The following is a 17,803-nucleotide window of genomic DNA, read 5'->3' as shown; positions in this document are numbered from 1 at the left end:
GAGGCAGCAGCGGGCTAAAATACGTCCTCACAGCACATCGTAACACCATATCTGCCATACGCGTTCCGGATATATTTCCTTTTTCACTGGCTGGCGTGTAAAGGGGAAAGGAGCAGCTCGCCGATTTATCACAGGTGGTTTGAAGTTATGGTCCCGCCCCACTGGGCGCGTGCTTGCTAGGCATGCTGGATGATGTAGTTCTTGGCAGAATACTGTCCATAGTGGATGTCGCTTGACCTTCACCTCCTCAATTGTAATCCCGTTGGGTCGCTGTAGGGAATGATCCTCGCTCGCTGCTTTAGTGACGCCGCTCCAAACAGGTACGTTGTTCCGTTTTTGGTGCTGTCAGCACACGGACCTGTTTCTCAACAGTGGGGTGTTCTTCGTGGTCAGAGCGGACCACAAAATATTCCAATTGAAACTGCTCCCAGTTGAAGACACCACACACAACGTTCGATTTCACCTTTTATTGCATGGGAGGCAGCAGCGGGCTAAAATACGTCCTCACAGCACATCGTAACACCATATCTGCCATACGCGTTTCGGATATATTTCCTTTTTCACTGGCTGGCGTGTAAAGGGGAAAGGAGCAGCTCGCCGATTTATCACAGGTGGTTTGAAGTTATGGTCCCGCCCCACTGGGCGCGTGCTTGCTAGGCATGCTGGATGATGTAGTTCTTGGCAGAATACTGTCCATAGTGGATGTCGCTTGACCTTCACCTCCTCAATTGTAATCCCGTTGGGTCGCTGTAGGGAAGGATCCTCGCTCGCTGCTTTAGTGACACCGCTCCAAACAGGTACGTTGTTCCGTTTTTGGTGCTGTCAGCACACGGACCTGTTTCTCAACAGTGGGGTGTTCTTCGTGGTCAGAGCGGACCACAAAATATTCCAATTGAAACTGCTCCCAGTTGAAGACACCACACACAACGTTCGATTTCACCTTTTATTGCATGGGAGGCAGCAGCGGGCTAAAATACGTCCTCACAGCACATCGTAACACCATATCTGCCATACGCGTTTCGGATATATTTCCTTTTTCACTGGCTGGTGTGTAAAGGGGAAAGGAGCAGCTCGCCGATTTATCACAGGTGGTTTGAAGTTATGGTCCCGCCCCACTGGGCGAGTGCTTGCTAGGCATGCTGGATGATGTAGTTCTTGGCAGAATACTGTCCATAGTGGATGTCGCTTGACCTTCACCTCCTCAATTGTAATCCCGTTGGGTCGCTGTAGGGAAGGATCCTCGCTCGCTGCTTTAGTGACGCCGTTCCAAACAGGTACGTTGTTCCGTTTTTGGTGCTGTCAGCACACGGACCTGTTTCTCAACAGTGGGGTGTTCTTCGTGGTCAGAGTGGACCACAAAATATTTCAATTGAAACTGCTCCCAGTTGAAGACACCACACACAACGTTCGATTTCACCTTTTATTGCATGGGAGGCAGCAGCGGGCTAAAATACGTCCTCACAGCACATCGTAACACCATATCTGCCATACGCATTTCGGATATATTTCCTTTTTCACTGGCTGGCGTGTAAAGGGGAAAGGAGCAGCTCGCCGATTTATCACAGGTGGTTTGAAGTTATGGTCCCGCCCCACTGGGCGCGTGCTTGCTAGGCATGCTGGATGATGTAGTTCTTGGCAGAATACTGTCCATAGTGGATGTCGCTTTACCTTCACCTCCTCAATTGTAATCCCGTTGGGTCGCTGTAGGGAAGGATCCTCGCTCGCTGCTTTAGTGACGCCGCTCCAAACAGGTACGTTGTTCCGTTTTTGGTGCTGTCAGCACACGGACCTGTTTCTCAACAGTGGGGTGTTCTTCGTGGTCAGAGCGGACCACAAAATATTCCAATTGAAACTGCTCCCAGTTGAAGACACCACACACAACGTTCGATTTCACCTTTTATTGCATGGGAGGCAGCAGCGGGCTAAAATACGTCCTCACAGCACATCGTAACACCATATCTGCCATACGCGTTTCGGATATATTTCCTTTTTCGCTGGCTGGCGTGTAAAGGGGAAAGGAGCAGCTCGCCGATTTATCACAGGTGGTTTGAAGTTATGGTCCCGCCCCACTGGGCGCGTGCTTGCTAGGCATGCTGGATGATGTAGTTCTTGGCAGAATACTGTCCATAGTGGATTTCGTTTGACCTTCACCTGCCCTGTGCATGAATGCAACAGATATAGAAAGCAGACTCCCTCTGAAAGGTTCATGGACTGACACTGGTAAATTGAATGTTAAATAAAGAATATTGCATAATTGTGGATACATTTACGTTGAAGAGAGGGATAAAACATGAATAATTGTTTACGTAATATTATTTAGAAAACATACAAAAAATAGCTGTTTTTAGATGAATGGAAAGCTCCTTGTTTTTAGATAATTTCCCGACAACATTATAAAGTGTGAAATATGCCAATGTGCCAAATACGCAATTAAATATCATTATAATGTGCCAAATATGCCTATGTGCAAAATACGCAGTTTGGGTATAGTTGTTCACAAACTTTACAGACAGTTGTTGCCTTAGTTCTAGGCAAAATAAATGATTATTAGCTTTATCATAAATACAGATCAATTCATTGTCCCTACTTTACCATTGTTGCAAAAGATTACTTGGCATATGATACCAAATGAGCATTACCCCACATAATGTTACAACCAAGTTCAATTCAATTTCCTCTCTCAATGGTATCACTATAAATTATTAAAACATCTGGAAATAATGCCCATGTGGGCAGTGTCATAATCTGTAGCCACCTTACTAGTCTGATAAAGTGCTCAAAGTGCTAATAAGTGCCTGATAAACAAAAAAAGTAGACACTATAAAAAAAGAAAACTATATAAATGCTAAGCTGCGCTACTGGCGCTGTAATTTCAGTTTTACAAACTGACCTCAGATTACCCAGCAATATTAAAAGTGTTATAATAGAGGCCCCTTCTTTATATGGTAGGCCGTTTGACAATATCTAAAAAGTGAAGCACAGGCGTTATAGGCAGGTGTACATATCCTCACTTGTATTGAGCCCATTTGGAGTTTTTGTGTCGAGATTTAAGATAAACCTAGTCTCCATTATTCTTAATGCAGACTCCCGGTTGCCGCCTCGTCTTGTACTAGAAATGGTGTTTCGCTCAAAATATTTAAGATGACTCAAGTTGCTATTATGTATATCTTTGAAGTGGCGAGCTACTGGATATGATACATTATAATTAGTTATTGCCCAGATATGCCGTAAAATCAGTTTGTGGACTTGTAGCTTAGAGCTACTGATGTATCGTAGCCCACGTGTGCATTCCAAGGCATTGATGGCAAACTCAGGTGAGGAATGTATTAATCTTGATTGGTCTGTCATGAAGAGGAGAATGGTATTTTGACATGTTTACTCTGAGTTGGCAAGCCCTGCACGAGTTACATTTCAAAAATCCCTTTCTGGAAGAGAGCCAATTGCCTCCTTCTGAGATTTCAGGGCTACTTTTAACAAGGGCATTACTCATTGAGACGGCTCTCCTGAAGGTGATCTTAGATGATTTTTGGGAGTTTGGGACCTATGACTGGATCACTAAAGATTAAAGGCCAATTTGTTCTGAGAATACTTCTCTATTGTCTCTCCTGCTTGCTTTAAGTTAAAATCAGCCAGGTTTCTCCTTCTAATTCTTGTTGCGTCCCCAGTCATTCGAAATGCTATCACTATTGCTAAAAAGTAAGCTTTCTCTATTTACATCTTCTGTTTTGGCTATGGCTAGATCAAAAATGGTGGCATTGTAGCCCCTAGAAACAAATCTTTTTTTTAATTCTATTTGGGCCTTTTTCAAATCCAGATCACTGCTACAAATTCTTTTCAGTCTTAACATTTCTCCATACGGAATCCTATGGATTAAGTGCCGAGGGTGAAAGCGATTGGCATGAAGCACCTGCTGTTTCCTTCCTGCGCAATCTAGTTTCAATCCTGTTATTTTTTATAAAAAATGAACATCTAGGAAATCAACTGCATGCAAGCTTATTTGAGCTGTAAAGTTAATATTGATTTAATTGCAATTGATATCAGCTACAAAGTTCTGTTTGCTGTCTTTAAATCCCCTCCATCTAACAAATAAATTATCAATGTAACAGAACCAGCAGATCACATGCTTGTCCATCATCTCACTGTACTTAGCCATGAGGATCCCCTTCTCCCACCAGCCCATATGGAGGCAAGCATAACTGGGGGAGAAGCTGGCCCCCATGGCGACCCCACGGATCTGCTGGAAGATCTCAGTGTTGAACATAAAGAAATTGTTTTCTAAGCAAAATGGAGTCATGCATAACAACATCTTGCTATCTTCTTACAGCGTAAGTGATCTACTGTTAAAATGCATTGCTCCTATTCCATCTTTATGGTTTATGCTTGTATGCTTGTATAGGAGGTGGTAAAATCTATAGTCCCCTGTATCCTGGTTAAACGATGGTAAGCTTCAAACATATTCTTGTAAAAAGAAATTGATGTAGTAGCACTTGTTTTCCAAGAGACAGTTCCTGGCAGAGATGATCGGCCTGCCTGGTGGTGTTATGGAGTTTTTGTGCATCGTAGGGATAAGGTAAATTACCGGCATTACCGGATGGTCATGTCTTAAAAAGTTGGACTAATCAATGCTGGGCAATTCTTCATTTTTCAATGTTTCGAATTTTGAATAAAAATACTTGTATAATGCTCCAACTGTTTGTATCTTGCTTTTCTTCTAATATGGCGTATCATTTAGACGTTTGAAAGCCTCTTTCATGTAGTCCGATTTCAGCCCGATAACAATGTTCCCGCCTTTGTCCTAGTTACGGATTACTATCTGTTTGTTGTTATGCAATTTGATCATTAATTCTTGGTATTTTCTATTATGGTTGCTTTGCTTGATGTGAGCTCTCTGTATTGCATAATTCAGTTTTGTAATCTGAGCTATTAGATTTTGATTGAAAATATCGATCTAATCACAGGGCATGATAGACTTAACTGTTGATTTAGGTTTGAAGGTTTATCGCACCGGTATCATGAGTCCTTAATCCCTGTTACAATATCATTGTTTCTGTAGATAGTCTAGAGCTGGTCTGTTGATCTTCATTTTGTGGGGCTTGCAATTCCTGAATGAGTTCAATATCTGAAATCTGTAGGTTTTCCGAATGATTGATAGATAATGTTAGTGTTCTTGGCAAGGTTGGCTGACGGAATGTCCCTGTATGCGCCATTAGCTCCCTGCAAGTGATATTTTTGGAGCTTGAGTTAGTGAATCAACTTATAGATGTTGATTCTGGTTTGGATATAGCTAAAAGTACTATCTGGACAAAATGAAAGCCCCAGGGGTAGAAGCTGTTTCTCCGCTTCCTCCTGAACCACATCTGACAGGTTGATTACCATCTTATTGTCCTGCTGTGCCATATTTACTTGCGTCACCAGTTGGTGATTGGTTGTTTCCTTCCTCTTGTGTTTTCTATGCTGTTGTCTTCTATCTCAATGCCTTTTGTTTCTCCTTTGTTTGCTTTGTAATGTGACACTCTCAGTCACAGCGTTTGGCGTCTGTCTTGTGCTTAAAAAATTCAGTTCCTCCTCTAGTGTGAGCTTGTTGCTCCTGGTTGTACGATCATTTGGTGGCCTGTTTCCTTCAGAATCGGATTCACTTTTAAAGGCCAAGCTCAGATCAGAAGCTGATATTGTGCCAGGAAGTAATAAACTGATTCTATCATCCTGATTGACTATGTTTCTATCATTTTGTTTTTGTATCTTCATTGCTCCATATTTTTGGGAGAAAAAGTGAATATTTCGGCATTCTCATAGTCGATTTTATCCCTTTGGAATTTGTGGGCCATTCTATTTTTTATAGTTTCTTCTTGAAGAAGGTTTAAAGTGGAATCACCAGTGAGGCTACTCGGTATTTTTGAGCGTTTCATTGGGGGGGTGAGAAATCAAAGTAGATGTTGAATACAATTTGAGGTACTCTCATCTCTGTCAGGTAAAATAGGATTCACCCCACAGTGAGAGCTATTTTGAGTAGCAGTTGATACAACTTAACTCGGATTTACAGGATCGGAATCTGCTCTGTGCAAGTGATTAATGTTTCCTCCACACTGAGGATCTGTTTCTCTAATTCACCCATTGCACCCATAATTTAATTCATGATAGATAAACAGGGTTTTATAGGTGACTTAACCACCGTGTAACCCGGGTGTTTTCTTTTCCCCATGACCTAGTACATATAATAACTGAAAACCGTAGTCCAAATGTAACCTCTTTTAGATAAACACAAGAAACCAGCAAAGAACAAAGAAACAGAATCAAGCGGTTCTGTTACAAATAGCAGTCAGTATAAAAGTCCACTGCTACATCAGGGACCAAAGTCAGGGTAAGATGAATATCAATGTCAGCAGCTCAAGAAAAGTAGAATACAGCTACCTCAGGATACTTGCTGTGCTCTTTCAGCCAGGGAAATACAAAATAATTCTGTCACAACCAGTCAAGAGAGGGGGCCCAGCCCTATCTCTTTCTATCGCTGATGGGCACAGACGGGCGTGCCCTTGGCCTGGTCTTCGCCCGAGGACGGCCCGCGCACATCCCTCACAGCGGGTCTCAGCAGCCCTTGAGTAGGGCTAATCCCAAGCAGGTGATGAGTCACGCAGGGGTTATGGGCGATGTAGTGCTTCAGCGGCTGCACCATGCAGCGGCACACCCCCTGCTTGGATCAAGGCATCAGGGAACAGGAAAGCACTCCAATGCCAAGGTCAGTGGCCAAAAGAGAGTCCTACTCACTCACCCATACAGTCAATCACACAGCCACTCACTCACCCAAACAGATACACACACATACACTCTCTTACTCATACAGATACTAACACATACTCACTCACCTTGACACAAGCACACACTCACACATATAGTCACAATCACAGTCCCTCACTGACACGTACAGTCACTCATATACTCCGACACTTACCTATACTGCCTTTCACATATGCAGTTACTCACCCATATACCATTGACATATCCTTTCACTCACCGAGACAGCTATATACACACACAGTCACCTACACTGCCCTCACTTATGCACTCACTACCCATATACCACTGACACACCCTCTCACCCACCCACGCAGACAGACACCCATACAGGTACTCAGGCAACCAATCAATCACCCATACAGCCACTCACGTAGCCACTCACACACCCATACAGCCACTTCGACACCCATACAGCCACTTCGACACCAACTGAAAGACTGATACGGATATTCTCACTACCTAGTCACTCACCCATATGTTCACTGAGACACCTAATCACTCACTTATACAGTCAGTCACGCACCTTCTGAATCATCCATACAGGCACTCTTATATCCACTGATTCATCAATTATTTAACACATAAACTTTTTTTAAACAGCCACTGGATGATGTCATCAGTGATGTAATTTGAGATGTCATCAGTGATGTCATGATTGATATCACTGACCATGTCATGAGTGATGTAATATGTGAGGTCATAAGCAGTGCATTTCAACAGCGTGAGTGATAGGTAGGTTAGCTAACTATAACTGCTGAATATCTCTGGTTATGTACAAGTGAAATGTTAGGCTAACTATAACGTCCCTGTTACCTTTGTTTTTTTCAATGGCTTTCCAAGGTTTTTTAAAATTCTATTTCCTTACTATTACGTACCTGTAACCTTTGTTTTTTTTTCAGTGAGTGCAATTGCCAAGGACACACTGCGAGTACTGCGTGTTTTTGACAAAGTGTTAAACACATATATATATAGACTTCATTTACATAAAGTTTCAGTGTAGCTATTTAGTAAGATACTAATTTAACTTTCCCCTTTGTATTAATCGATATAACTACATCAAAAATGCATTTTACTTCTTCACAGCGACACCCAGAGGTCGTAATGACGATAGTAGTCATGAATACAAATGACAGTGTAAAACAGAGATACAGGCATATTTTACAGAAAGTCTGAGTTTAGCTATTATAACATAATGGTTTGGCTTTATTTGAACAACATATTTAGAAAAAACAACAGTTTCCAAAAACAGCTTTCAACATCAGAACTCACGAACAGAACATAACTACCAAACAAAGAAATGTCATTGGTTTACACGGTTTTACAGCAAATTGGGAAAGTGTAGCATATGTGAGAAGACATTATCTCGGGGCACAGCAAAAGAATATTCATGTGGTACAACAAGTATGCTGTACCACTTGAAAACATACCCAAAGATGCAACTTGAAATTCCACAGAGAAAAAAGGAGAGGAATCATCACCCTCCAGACCTCCAGCCCCTGCTCCTGACAACAAAGTTCCATCTTAAGTGGAGAGAACATGTAGTGAAATGTCACCAGAACTAAAGCGTTTTGCTACCTTCTGCATGAACTATAACACCAACGTAACAGCTGGGAAGCAGTCTGTGGATCTAATTTTCCAGAGTGTGGAAAACCATTGTTGTTAATTTGTATTCTTCTTTTTTTTGCAGCAGTTCAAACTCTGTGAAAAAAAGTAAACAAAGAAACATGAATTAGGATTTCATTTTGAACATTAGGCAGCCAAAACAAGTTACAATGGTGAGTGGAAAAGAGACTTCTTAGATGCAACTTAAGGCTGCTGGTATTATAGTACCTCAGTTTAGTTTTTATCTGTAGTAACAGAATGTAGCCCTGTAATGTTTTATAAATTCATTACCTTCAGTTGAAAACAGTATTTAATTTATAGCATCTCTCATACAAGTGTAGGGTGTCAGAGCACTTTACATCACACACATACAGAGACAATGAATCGTACGTGTGTAAAGCGGTGTATAGAAAATGTTATGTTATATAAGGCAAAGGGGACTTCAAGGTGTAGGATTCACATGTCATCCATACTGGTGAGCATTTTTTTAAGAGTGCTTGGTCTGGAGAAGCACAGAATCTTGATACAGAATGTTACATAGGGGTTAGCTTTGACTTTAATTATAACAGTTTAATTCTACCCAAACAAACCTTTTTGGCAAAATGAGGATTATGAAAGACTGGGAAAACAATATAGCATACTAACTTGTACCATGCAGTTTGCATTCAGCTGTTTGATGGCAGGTCATAGCTTAAGGTGCTAGATTATGATTGTAACTCATATTTTTTATTTTTTTTAAATGCATGGTACACATTCTTTGCAGCAGGCATATTAACCCTCTGCGCTACCTTAGATGAGTCAAACCTGCTACTGAACAAAACATGCTTTTCTCTCCAGCAAGTACATTAATCACTGGATGTTATCTTGACACTTTTATAGTTGCCCGAAAACTACAGATTATTCAAGGAACTTTGAAGGGCTTTTAAAGCTGTTGCTTGCAGACCCCCTGGGAATGTGTCACAGACCCCTGGGGGTCCGCGGACCTCAGTTTGGGAAACACTGCTGTAGGCAATACCCCTAATAGGACAAATAATGTCTCAGAAACTCATAATTCATATACATTTCAACACTATAACACATTGTTCTACGAACTTTGGTTCTAGAAATAGCAAATATAAGTTTTTTTGCTTTTTGCATGGTCTTATTGCATGCTGTCCATCCTGTTTGACATTTTTAATATATTGTGTTGTGTGTAGAGGTTATATAAACTCCCTCATGAAAGATGTTTTCTATAGTTGTAAAACTTCTTTTGTAAATGAAAATTTGTCCAGCTGCAAAGTTTTGTATTTCAGTTTCTAATTTACTACCATCCACTCTGCATCATAAGCATGACTATGACATATTTCCCATACATTTGTACTAACAACGTACACCTAAGTTCTAATCTGCAGTTTGGACAGGTTATATCTTGATGGGCATTTTTGGCTACATTTTCAAAGGCCACAGCTTGACAATCTGGTAATGTCAAGTAGAGGAATCGTTCCAAATTAATTTCAGTGTTAGAAGTGAATTTGCAATTTTCACAATTATTGTTCCATTTATAACTTAAACCAAACAATTCATTGATATTCACATCCTCTTCCTCTAATAGTCCTAGCATTACTATAAAAAATTCTTGGACATCCTCCTGAATATTTTGAGAAAACATTACTAATCAAGTTCAGTACTCTACCATTTACACCTTTCTGTAGCTCTTTTGGTATCAACTTGCCTGTCTTTGGCTCCATACAGGCTATAGCCTGAAATGGATGTACACTTTGGATAACAATTGACTCATAAACATTTAAAACCTTGACGTGGTTCTGGAATAGGAACAAGTATTGATTTGTTATGCACATCTCTAGCTGCCATTATATTTTCCTCTAATTTATTGTAACAGTACTTACCTATAACTTACTGTGTGGACAAGACAAAGCGTTCCTCTACAAATAAATACACAGCAAACTTTTGCCAGTTATCTTTATTTTCATTTTCACTTTTTAAATACAAGTCAACAGTCCGTGTTTCAATCTTGTAGTGAGTGTTTCAACAAATTATACAAAAATACTCTGTTTTTTTAGAGCACACTTTGTTAAATTTTGACATCTCTTCTTCAAAGCTATCATTATACCGCTGTCCTGTTCTGCAACTCCTCCTGTTATCAACTCTTCATTTTCCGTAGAGCCCAGGTCTGAACAAAAGAAATGAAACTGCACATCATCACAAACCTTTTTTACCTCTGCTACATTACCATACAAAAGTGCTCTGTTCATTTTTCCTAAACATAAAGCAGGAATTTTCACATGGTACAACCTCCTAACTAAGCTTTGCATTGTTGAGAGGTGTGCAGCTTACATCCTGAAATGATGAAAGGTGCTTTGCCACACTGTCTTTAATAAACAAGGTAGTAAGTGTCCCTCCAAATTTGTATGCCTTCTAACAATGCAAGGATCCAATCCTTGTAAAGTACTTATTTTGTTTTTTAAACTTCACCTTGTAAAGATATGTACAAATATTCTTAGTATATTAATGGATTGCTGTTAAATACTACAAACACGACTACGATATCATTTGTATTTAGTGCTTGACTATGCCTTCCCCGTACCTATTCTGCAATAACTTGTTCTACATTGCTAGACACCATCACCTCTTTCGCTAAAGGAGTGCCATTCTTCATTTTATAACATTGTCCTCTTTCATCAATAGCATGAACTAATGTGTTAACCTTCAGGTAGCTTTTTTCATTAAAGAAAGGCTCTGTACTAGAAGTATGTATCCTTTCTCCACTGTACCAAAGATACTTCTATTGCCTAATATTTTCTTCTGGTTTTCTCTCCTCATGTACAACGCTATTTTGTCAAGAGTCTTCATTCTATAATCAACATGAAAAGCTTCCTCTTCAAAGCAAATGCCTTATCAACTACTCCCTCAACTTGTTCTTTCTGTTTCAGTGCCTCTCTCCTTCCTCTATAGTTCTCATATATCTCAAAACATTTACAACCACTCTACTTCAAAACATCTTGGCTCTGATTTCCTTAAGCTGCGTCTGTCTCCTGGTTAATGTGTGTCCATCCTTATTGCATTCTTTCCTGTTCTTCTAACATAGATTTTGTCCACTCTTATTGTTTCTCATAGTTTGGTTTTCATTTTCATTATTTTCAAATATTTGCAGGTGTCCAGATATATTTCTAAAAAATGACTGTGGCCAACCAGTAGTTCTTTTTTCTTTACCACTTTTTCTGCATTTTTCCCCTTTTGTGTGTCAGTTTTGCAGAGATACTGTAGTTACTTATGTTGCTTTTACCTCCAAATTTTTGTAGGCATTCTAACTGTAGTTATGTATATATTGTTCTGTAAAACAAGTATATTTTAATTTTTACTTTAGCCAACAAACCAGCTACTTTACTACTGACTTACAGATAATATCAAATGTTTTTATGTTCTGTTGCAGTTTTAAATCTACAGATGAACCTAGCTATATAACTACATGCACTTACTTTAATATACCATACCCAAAGCGTAACACAAAACTGTATTTATTAGTTACCTTTTACATGATAACACCCTCTCCTACAACACAGCTGCACCATATCTCATTTCTCACTTATACATGGTGAGAGACCAGTTTATCCCTTCTGTAGTAAGTTTTAAAATGAACATCAACCAAAGTGTAGAAGTACATACAGTATCTCAACACTGTAAATCTGAAAGCACAACCTAAGTGCTATTTGTGTACCTCTCTACCACTGTACCACTGGTGTATTTAGTATCTTTGTACATTTCTACTTAATTTTAAATATCAGGAGAAATCAACATTCATGTTCTTGGGGTTAGCTGTTATCTATACCTACAGAGTCTTCAAGAAGGTGTTAGGGATTGCGTTATGATAGGATGGCCTGTTTCCAATCGTTTGGGTTAGCACGACAAATACTTTCTCGAAGTTAAGACATGCATTCAGTTAAACCGCTTATACCAATGCAGTTGAATACTGGGGACTTGGGTATCAAAAATAGGGACCTAGGTGTCGCACAACGTGTGTTCATGTGGTTAATCTACCGAAACATAGCTTTTGCCCTTTTAGCGTATTGGAGCCAATGTATTTGTTTGGTGCATGCGAAAGAAGAGGCCCGTGGAATAAAGTTGATCCTGCTGAATTAAATCACACAACGCGCTTGCTCAGTAAATCACCTTATATTAAGTCCATGGTTTATGGGTGATGTAGTCATTTGGTTGAATTGAACCAATTCGATGTACACGTGCGAATTTAGTGATTGAAAACGAAATGTAATCACAAAAACTCTTTGTTTACGGTGATGTGGGGTCATCCGGTATCTATGCCCTTGTGGCAAATTATCATTGATTACCAACTACCATGCATGTTTATACTGTAGGCATATTTATAAAGCGTATATGAGTGATGTGCTGTCCCTGAAGTGCTTTGCGCATGGGCAGCAGGCTCTTCCGTAAAGCCGGCGTGGTTTTGAATTGTATTGTTGATGGGAGTTGCCAATATTGTAAGCATTTCTTTCATGCTTAAAAAACACAGTGTGTTTCATTGGCTTGAGTTCCTCTTAGCCGTGTCGCTGCAATGTATTCATGGTAATGCAGATGGTTAATCAGCTCCTTGTTAGGGTTTCAGGACCTTCCCTGATAACTACATAAATTATTTTTTTGTTCTGCATTGTGTTGGAGAATTCTAGCTACAGTTGAGTCCATTTCATTTTCTGGACATTTCCCGAAGTAGACCTTATTTTGTGTGGTGCTCTGTACTGTGTGTAGTACAAAGAAATCCGCGGAGGACCTCTATAATGTGTGTTTTTGGACTTCATTTCTCCCATACAGAGTGTGATCTTTTTGTCAAGAAATGGGGTTTGCCTCAAGCAGTCAAAAAAAAACATAAGGAACTAGCATTTGGGTGCTTCAAAGAACAAGCATTTGCAATGGAATAGGTCTTGCATTATGCGAGTTTAAGCTATTGGCATTGTAAATGGCAATGCGTTTCATTTATGTTTCAAAAACCAAAACATAAGTAAAAGGCATTGTCATTTACAATGCTAAAATCCTAAACTTGCGTAAATGCGAGACCTGTTGTATTGCACAACAGTTTTTTACATAGTCCTGATTTGGAAATTAAAGTTTACACGTATCTCAAGTCTGATTCCTCGGCTGTGCGTGTGTTGAGAGCCACCAGATATGATGTGCTTGTTTCCAAGAAAAGAGAGGCTTCTGGTCTCGATGGCTGTATTTATCAATTGTCTCTATCTGAAAAAGTGTCCCTTTTAACTTGCGGCAATGTCTACAGAACCTTTGCATTCAATTTGTACACTGTTTTGGGGGGTTATTTACATTTGTAAATTAGATGGAAAAATATTTGACAAGGTATATGACTGCCTTCAAAGTTATGAACTTACGGGTGTTTACTGCCTTTCCATTGACCACCCCAGGGACCAACCCCTGAGAACAGACATGTTCCCATCTCTAACCATAAGAATAGGACACTGAAAAATCTGTCATACTTGCAACTTTTTTCCAGATGCAGGTTTTGTCTATGGACGTTCACAGATCTCGATTCTTTCAGTTAGGATCTGCCATTTGTGACTGGGAAGTGATTTTATTTTTAAACACTGAAGTTGACTTTAGGTGTGCTAAGAAGTTTGTGAATCAGGGACAGTTTCAATGAATAATCAACCAGCTGAATGAACACCACAGCTCCACAATTCTTTACATCAACAGGAGTTCAGTGATGCTACTTCCTTCGATTCAGAAGTCCTTACCTTTATGGCCTCTATGTGAAATTTTACTAGAAGGCAGCCTATGCGAGGTTCCTTCATTTTATTTTGCATCGTGGTACCTGTGATGCAGAATCATCAGGTCGAACAATACATTTATTTTTGCCATCTTGGTAAATAGATGTGTTATTGGTATTTTGTCGAACATTTTAATATTTATTTTTATTTTATTGAAATATGTCACTGAGTTGTGTTAAAAAAAAGTTGTGTAAAGAAAGAATGTTTTTTCTTTTATTTAGATACCATGATCAACAGGACGTCACTAGCAACTTTCTGGGAGCAATGTGGTTAATTTCAATAACTTTTTTATCGATTGGCTACGGCGACATGGTACCGAATACATACTGTGGAAAAGGAGTTTGCTTGCTCACTGGAATTATGGTAAGCCTGTATTTCTTAATTCCATTATGTTACCTCCCAATATGTTGTGCATCCGGCATTTGACGTGTTTCCTCCATTGGTCAGATGCTGAAACCAGTGAATGTACACTGAAATACTAGAATGAAACTTGTAGAATAAGAAGCAATCATCTGGTTCCTTGATAGGATGTTGTATCGACTGTTATTCTTCATAGCTCAGCTTGTAGCGGGTATACATCTGGCTCCCTTAGGGGACTCCTGCATTATCTCGATCTCTTCCAATAAGAGGATTCTTAAGCTCCATATATAAAATCATGCTGGTTGAAGGGGACCTGCTGGTAACCCATGTCTCATGCTTTGAAAAAGCCGTCAGCGAACTTAAACATTTAAACGCCTTTTTCTTGCTTCGCTTTAACCAGACCCATATGAACCATCCCCGAACGACCCTGAAATCAACCCATTCAAATGTACTTCTCCTACCCCCTTTAAGCCTTTCGCGTTTTGGAGGCAGAATCTTTCCCTATGTGCGTTTTTATATATAGAACCCTAATATAATCCCCTCTCTTCCATACATACACACACACTTATGGTATGTATATAGCTGTGTACATGTTGTGGCTCATTAGCTGCACACATAATTGACCTTTTGAATGCATGGTTGAGATATTTGCATTTTGTTTGAAAAGGGAACAATTTCACCTAAGGACCTGCTAGCGGTTAAGTGAAAAACACAGCATGTGGCAAATAGAATATCAACGAATCTTCATGCATAGCAGCATTCTACCATTTTTGTGCTGAGTGTCACTTTCTGCAGCGGAGCCCATTAGGTCCGCTAGTGCCTACAGTACCAAATCTACCCGCCCGTCTACTAAGCAATGGGTGTTAGTCTGCCACCTGCACTGTGAAGCGAACAGTCCTGTTCAGCATGGCCGCCCCACCATTGTAAAGGATCTGAAAACACTCTCAAGAAGCAAGGAAATGCAAAAGGTCTCGCATTTTTTTACGTTAGAGCTATTGGCAATGTAAATGACAATGTTTTTTACCTACCAAGGGAGGAGGGAGGGAGCAGCGTGGGAGGGGGGGGGCTGACTGCCAAAATGCTCCCTTGGAGAGGGATTGGCCAAAAGTAAACCAAACAAGCATAGACTTTAAAAACAAGAAAAAGAGTTGCACAATACACATGAATAAAAACATTATCACAAATGATGACAGTTTGCAGCGTACATTACACATTGTGAGGTGTGCCTTTGCAGTGTTAACAGTGGGTGTTACCATCCAACTGAAGACTAATCAGTTGATGGACCAGGGAAGGGTAAACAGCTGTGTTTATACAATCTGAATAGAATGTGTATTAAGTAAACCTAGATTTCTACAGAAAATGCAATAAAACGCTGGACTACACGATCAGAGGAAACCCCAGAAAGGCCCAAAATGAGCGGTTTACATTTTGAATCCCAACCTATATATGATCTTAGCTGCTTACTGACAAAACAGAATGTGAAATTAAAAACCTGGGGTGATCTCCACTTTCATGGTTGACCCATAATGTGTGATCTGAGGCAAATATTTTATTACACTGAACCATCTTATACTTCGTTATCACATATGATAGCACCTTCAAATATGTAGGTTTAGTGATTGCGCTGCACAAAAACCTATTGTATTTGCTGTATAATATGATGCTCTGTATATAATAGGAATTTAGGCCAGGTATTGGGTGTACATGACAAGTGAAGCGCCTCTTAGCTCACTATTGGCATTGTTGTAAGGAGGAGGACATGAATGTTTCAAAAGAGTGCATGTTTAAACCTAGCATTTTTAATAAAAGCCACTGAATGCAGTGAAATAATCTGATTTACTGAGATGAAATGCTTTGGCAGGTTAAACAATTAAGAAATACACTTTTTTGAATTTTGAAGAGACTACATAATTGGATTTTATTTCAACTGGATTTATATAGATTTTGCTACCCCTGACTGGGCGTTGAATGGCCACCATATCATGCCCCTTTTCCGCCCGGTCGACGAATCGACCGGCAGAAAAGCGATGGACGGTCTTTCCGTCCGCCGCGGGCCCCCCAGCCATACTAATATTGCGGGGGATCATTCAGGTATGGATGGCGGGCCGATCGCCCCCGCCGGGCCAGCGGTGGCTACCGGTGGCCTGGCGGGGGCGATCCGCACGCCATCCTATAGACCCCCATGTCTTTACACTAAATAGGGTTATAAATAAAAAAGTATTTATTCATTGGTAATGTGACTTTTCTGTCTTTGTTCCCTTTAATTATCAGTCATGGATCATTCAGGCAGCCCTAAAACACAATTAAAAGTGCTTTATATTTATATTTGCTGTTTGAAGTATGCACAGATAAGTGCTGAAAATATGGCTTTAGGTGACTGCTTATTTTTTTATCATCTGGGACATCAGAACATTGAGCTGGCAACCCTAATCACAAGACTGGAAGTTTGTTGCAGGATCAGCACATTATTTATTTCCTCCACCCTCGATCCCTGATTAATGCCACAATAGCAATTGTTAAACGTATATCTGAAACCCTATGCCCCTGTAAATAACAAGCTGAGTTACTTCAAGTGTCTTGGAATGCACCCTGCATTCAGACAACTCCTGCCTCATTCTCGCTCTTTACTTTCATGCTCACCCTGCCCTCACAGCGATCACAATGCACTCACACGGATCACCATGCACTCACACCATTTCAATGCTCAACCTGTACTCACAGTGATCACTCACAATGCACTTTTTCAGTTTACCCTGTACCTCACCCTGGAGTCACACGAGCATACCACTCACCCTGCACTCATGTGACACTTCACTCACCTGTCCTTCTCACTGCTCAATCTGCAATATCACTCAAACAAGCCCATTACTAACCATGCATTAATTCGTCCCACTCTGCACTTACATCCACACCCAAATTCATATGGTCACCTCACTCACCCTGCAGTTACTCCGCTTACCCCACTCTCACACTGTTGCTTCGCTCACCGTGCACTCACATGGGTACACCTGCCACCCACACAGTGCAGAGGGTTAATGTGCCTGCTACAAAGAACGTGTACCTTGCAGTTCACAGAACTGAGTGTGAGTAAACTATGAATAGCGCTATAAAAAAGGTGCTATAGAGAGATGAGGTGCATTGTTGGTGAGTAGTAGTTAGGGAATTCATGGAGAAGGAGGAAATTAATCAATTAATTATTAATATTGATTTCATTGTGCATCAACAGACATAAATCAAAACAAAACGGTGTAATTGCGACAACG

At 40.2% G+C, this 17,803-nt stretch overlaps 1 protein-coding gene across 1 annotated transcript in view; it reads left to right on the top strand.

The window, feature by feature from the left end:
* KCNN2 (potassium calcium-activated channel subfamily N member 2) overlaps positions 1–17,803 on the top strand; it is a 568,271-nt gene that overhangs the window by 391,210 nt on the left and 159,258 nt on the right. Inside the window, exon 4 of the mRNA XM_085632627.1 lies at positions 14,402–14,543. Within this exon, the coding sequence (XP_085488753.1) occupies positions 14,402–14,543 (142 nt within the window). The remainder of the gene's footprint in view (positions 1–14,401; positions 14,544–17,803) is intronic.

Source organism: Triturus cristatus, chromosome 2_1 (assembly GCF_964204655.1).
Source record: "Triturus cristatus chromosome 2_1, aTriCri1.1, whole genome shotgun sequence".
NCBI classification, from domain to species: domain Eukaryota; kingdom Metazoa; phylum Chordata; class Amphibia; order Caudata; family Salamandridae; genus Triturus; species Triturus cristatus.
Note: the sequence above shows the minus strand (reverse complement) of the source record. Positions and strands in the feature narration are given on the sequence as shown.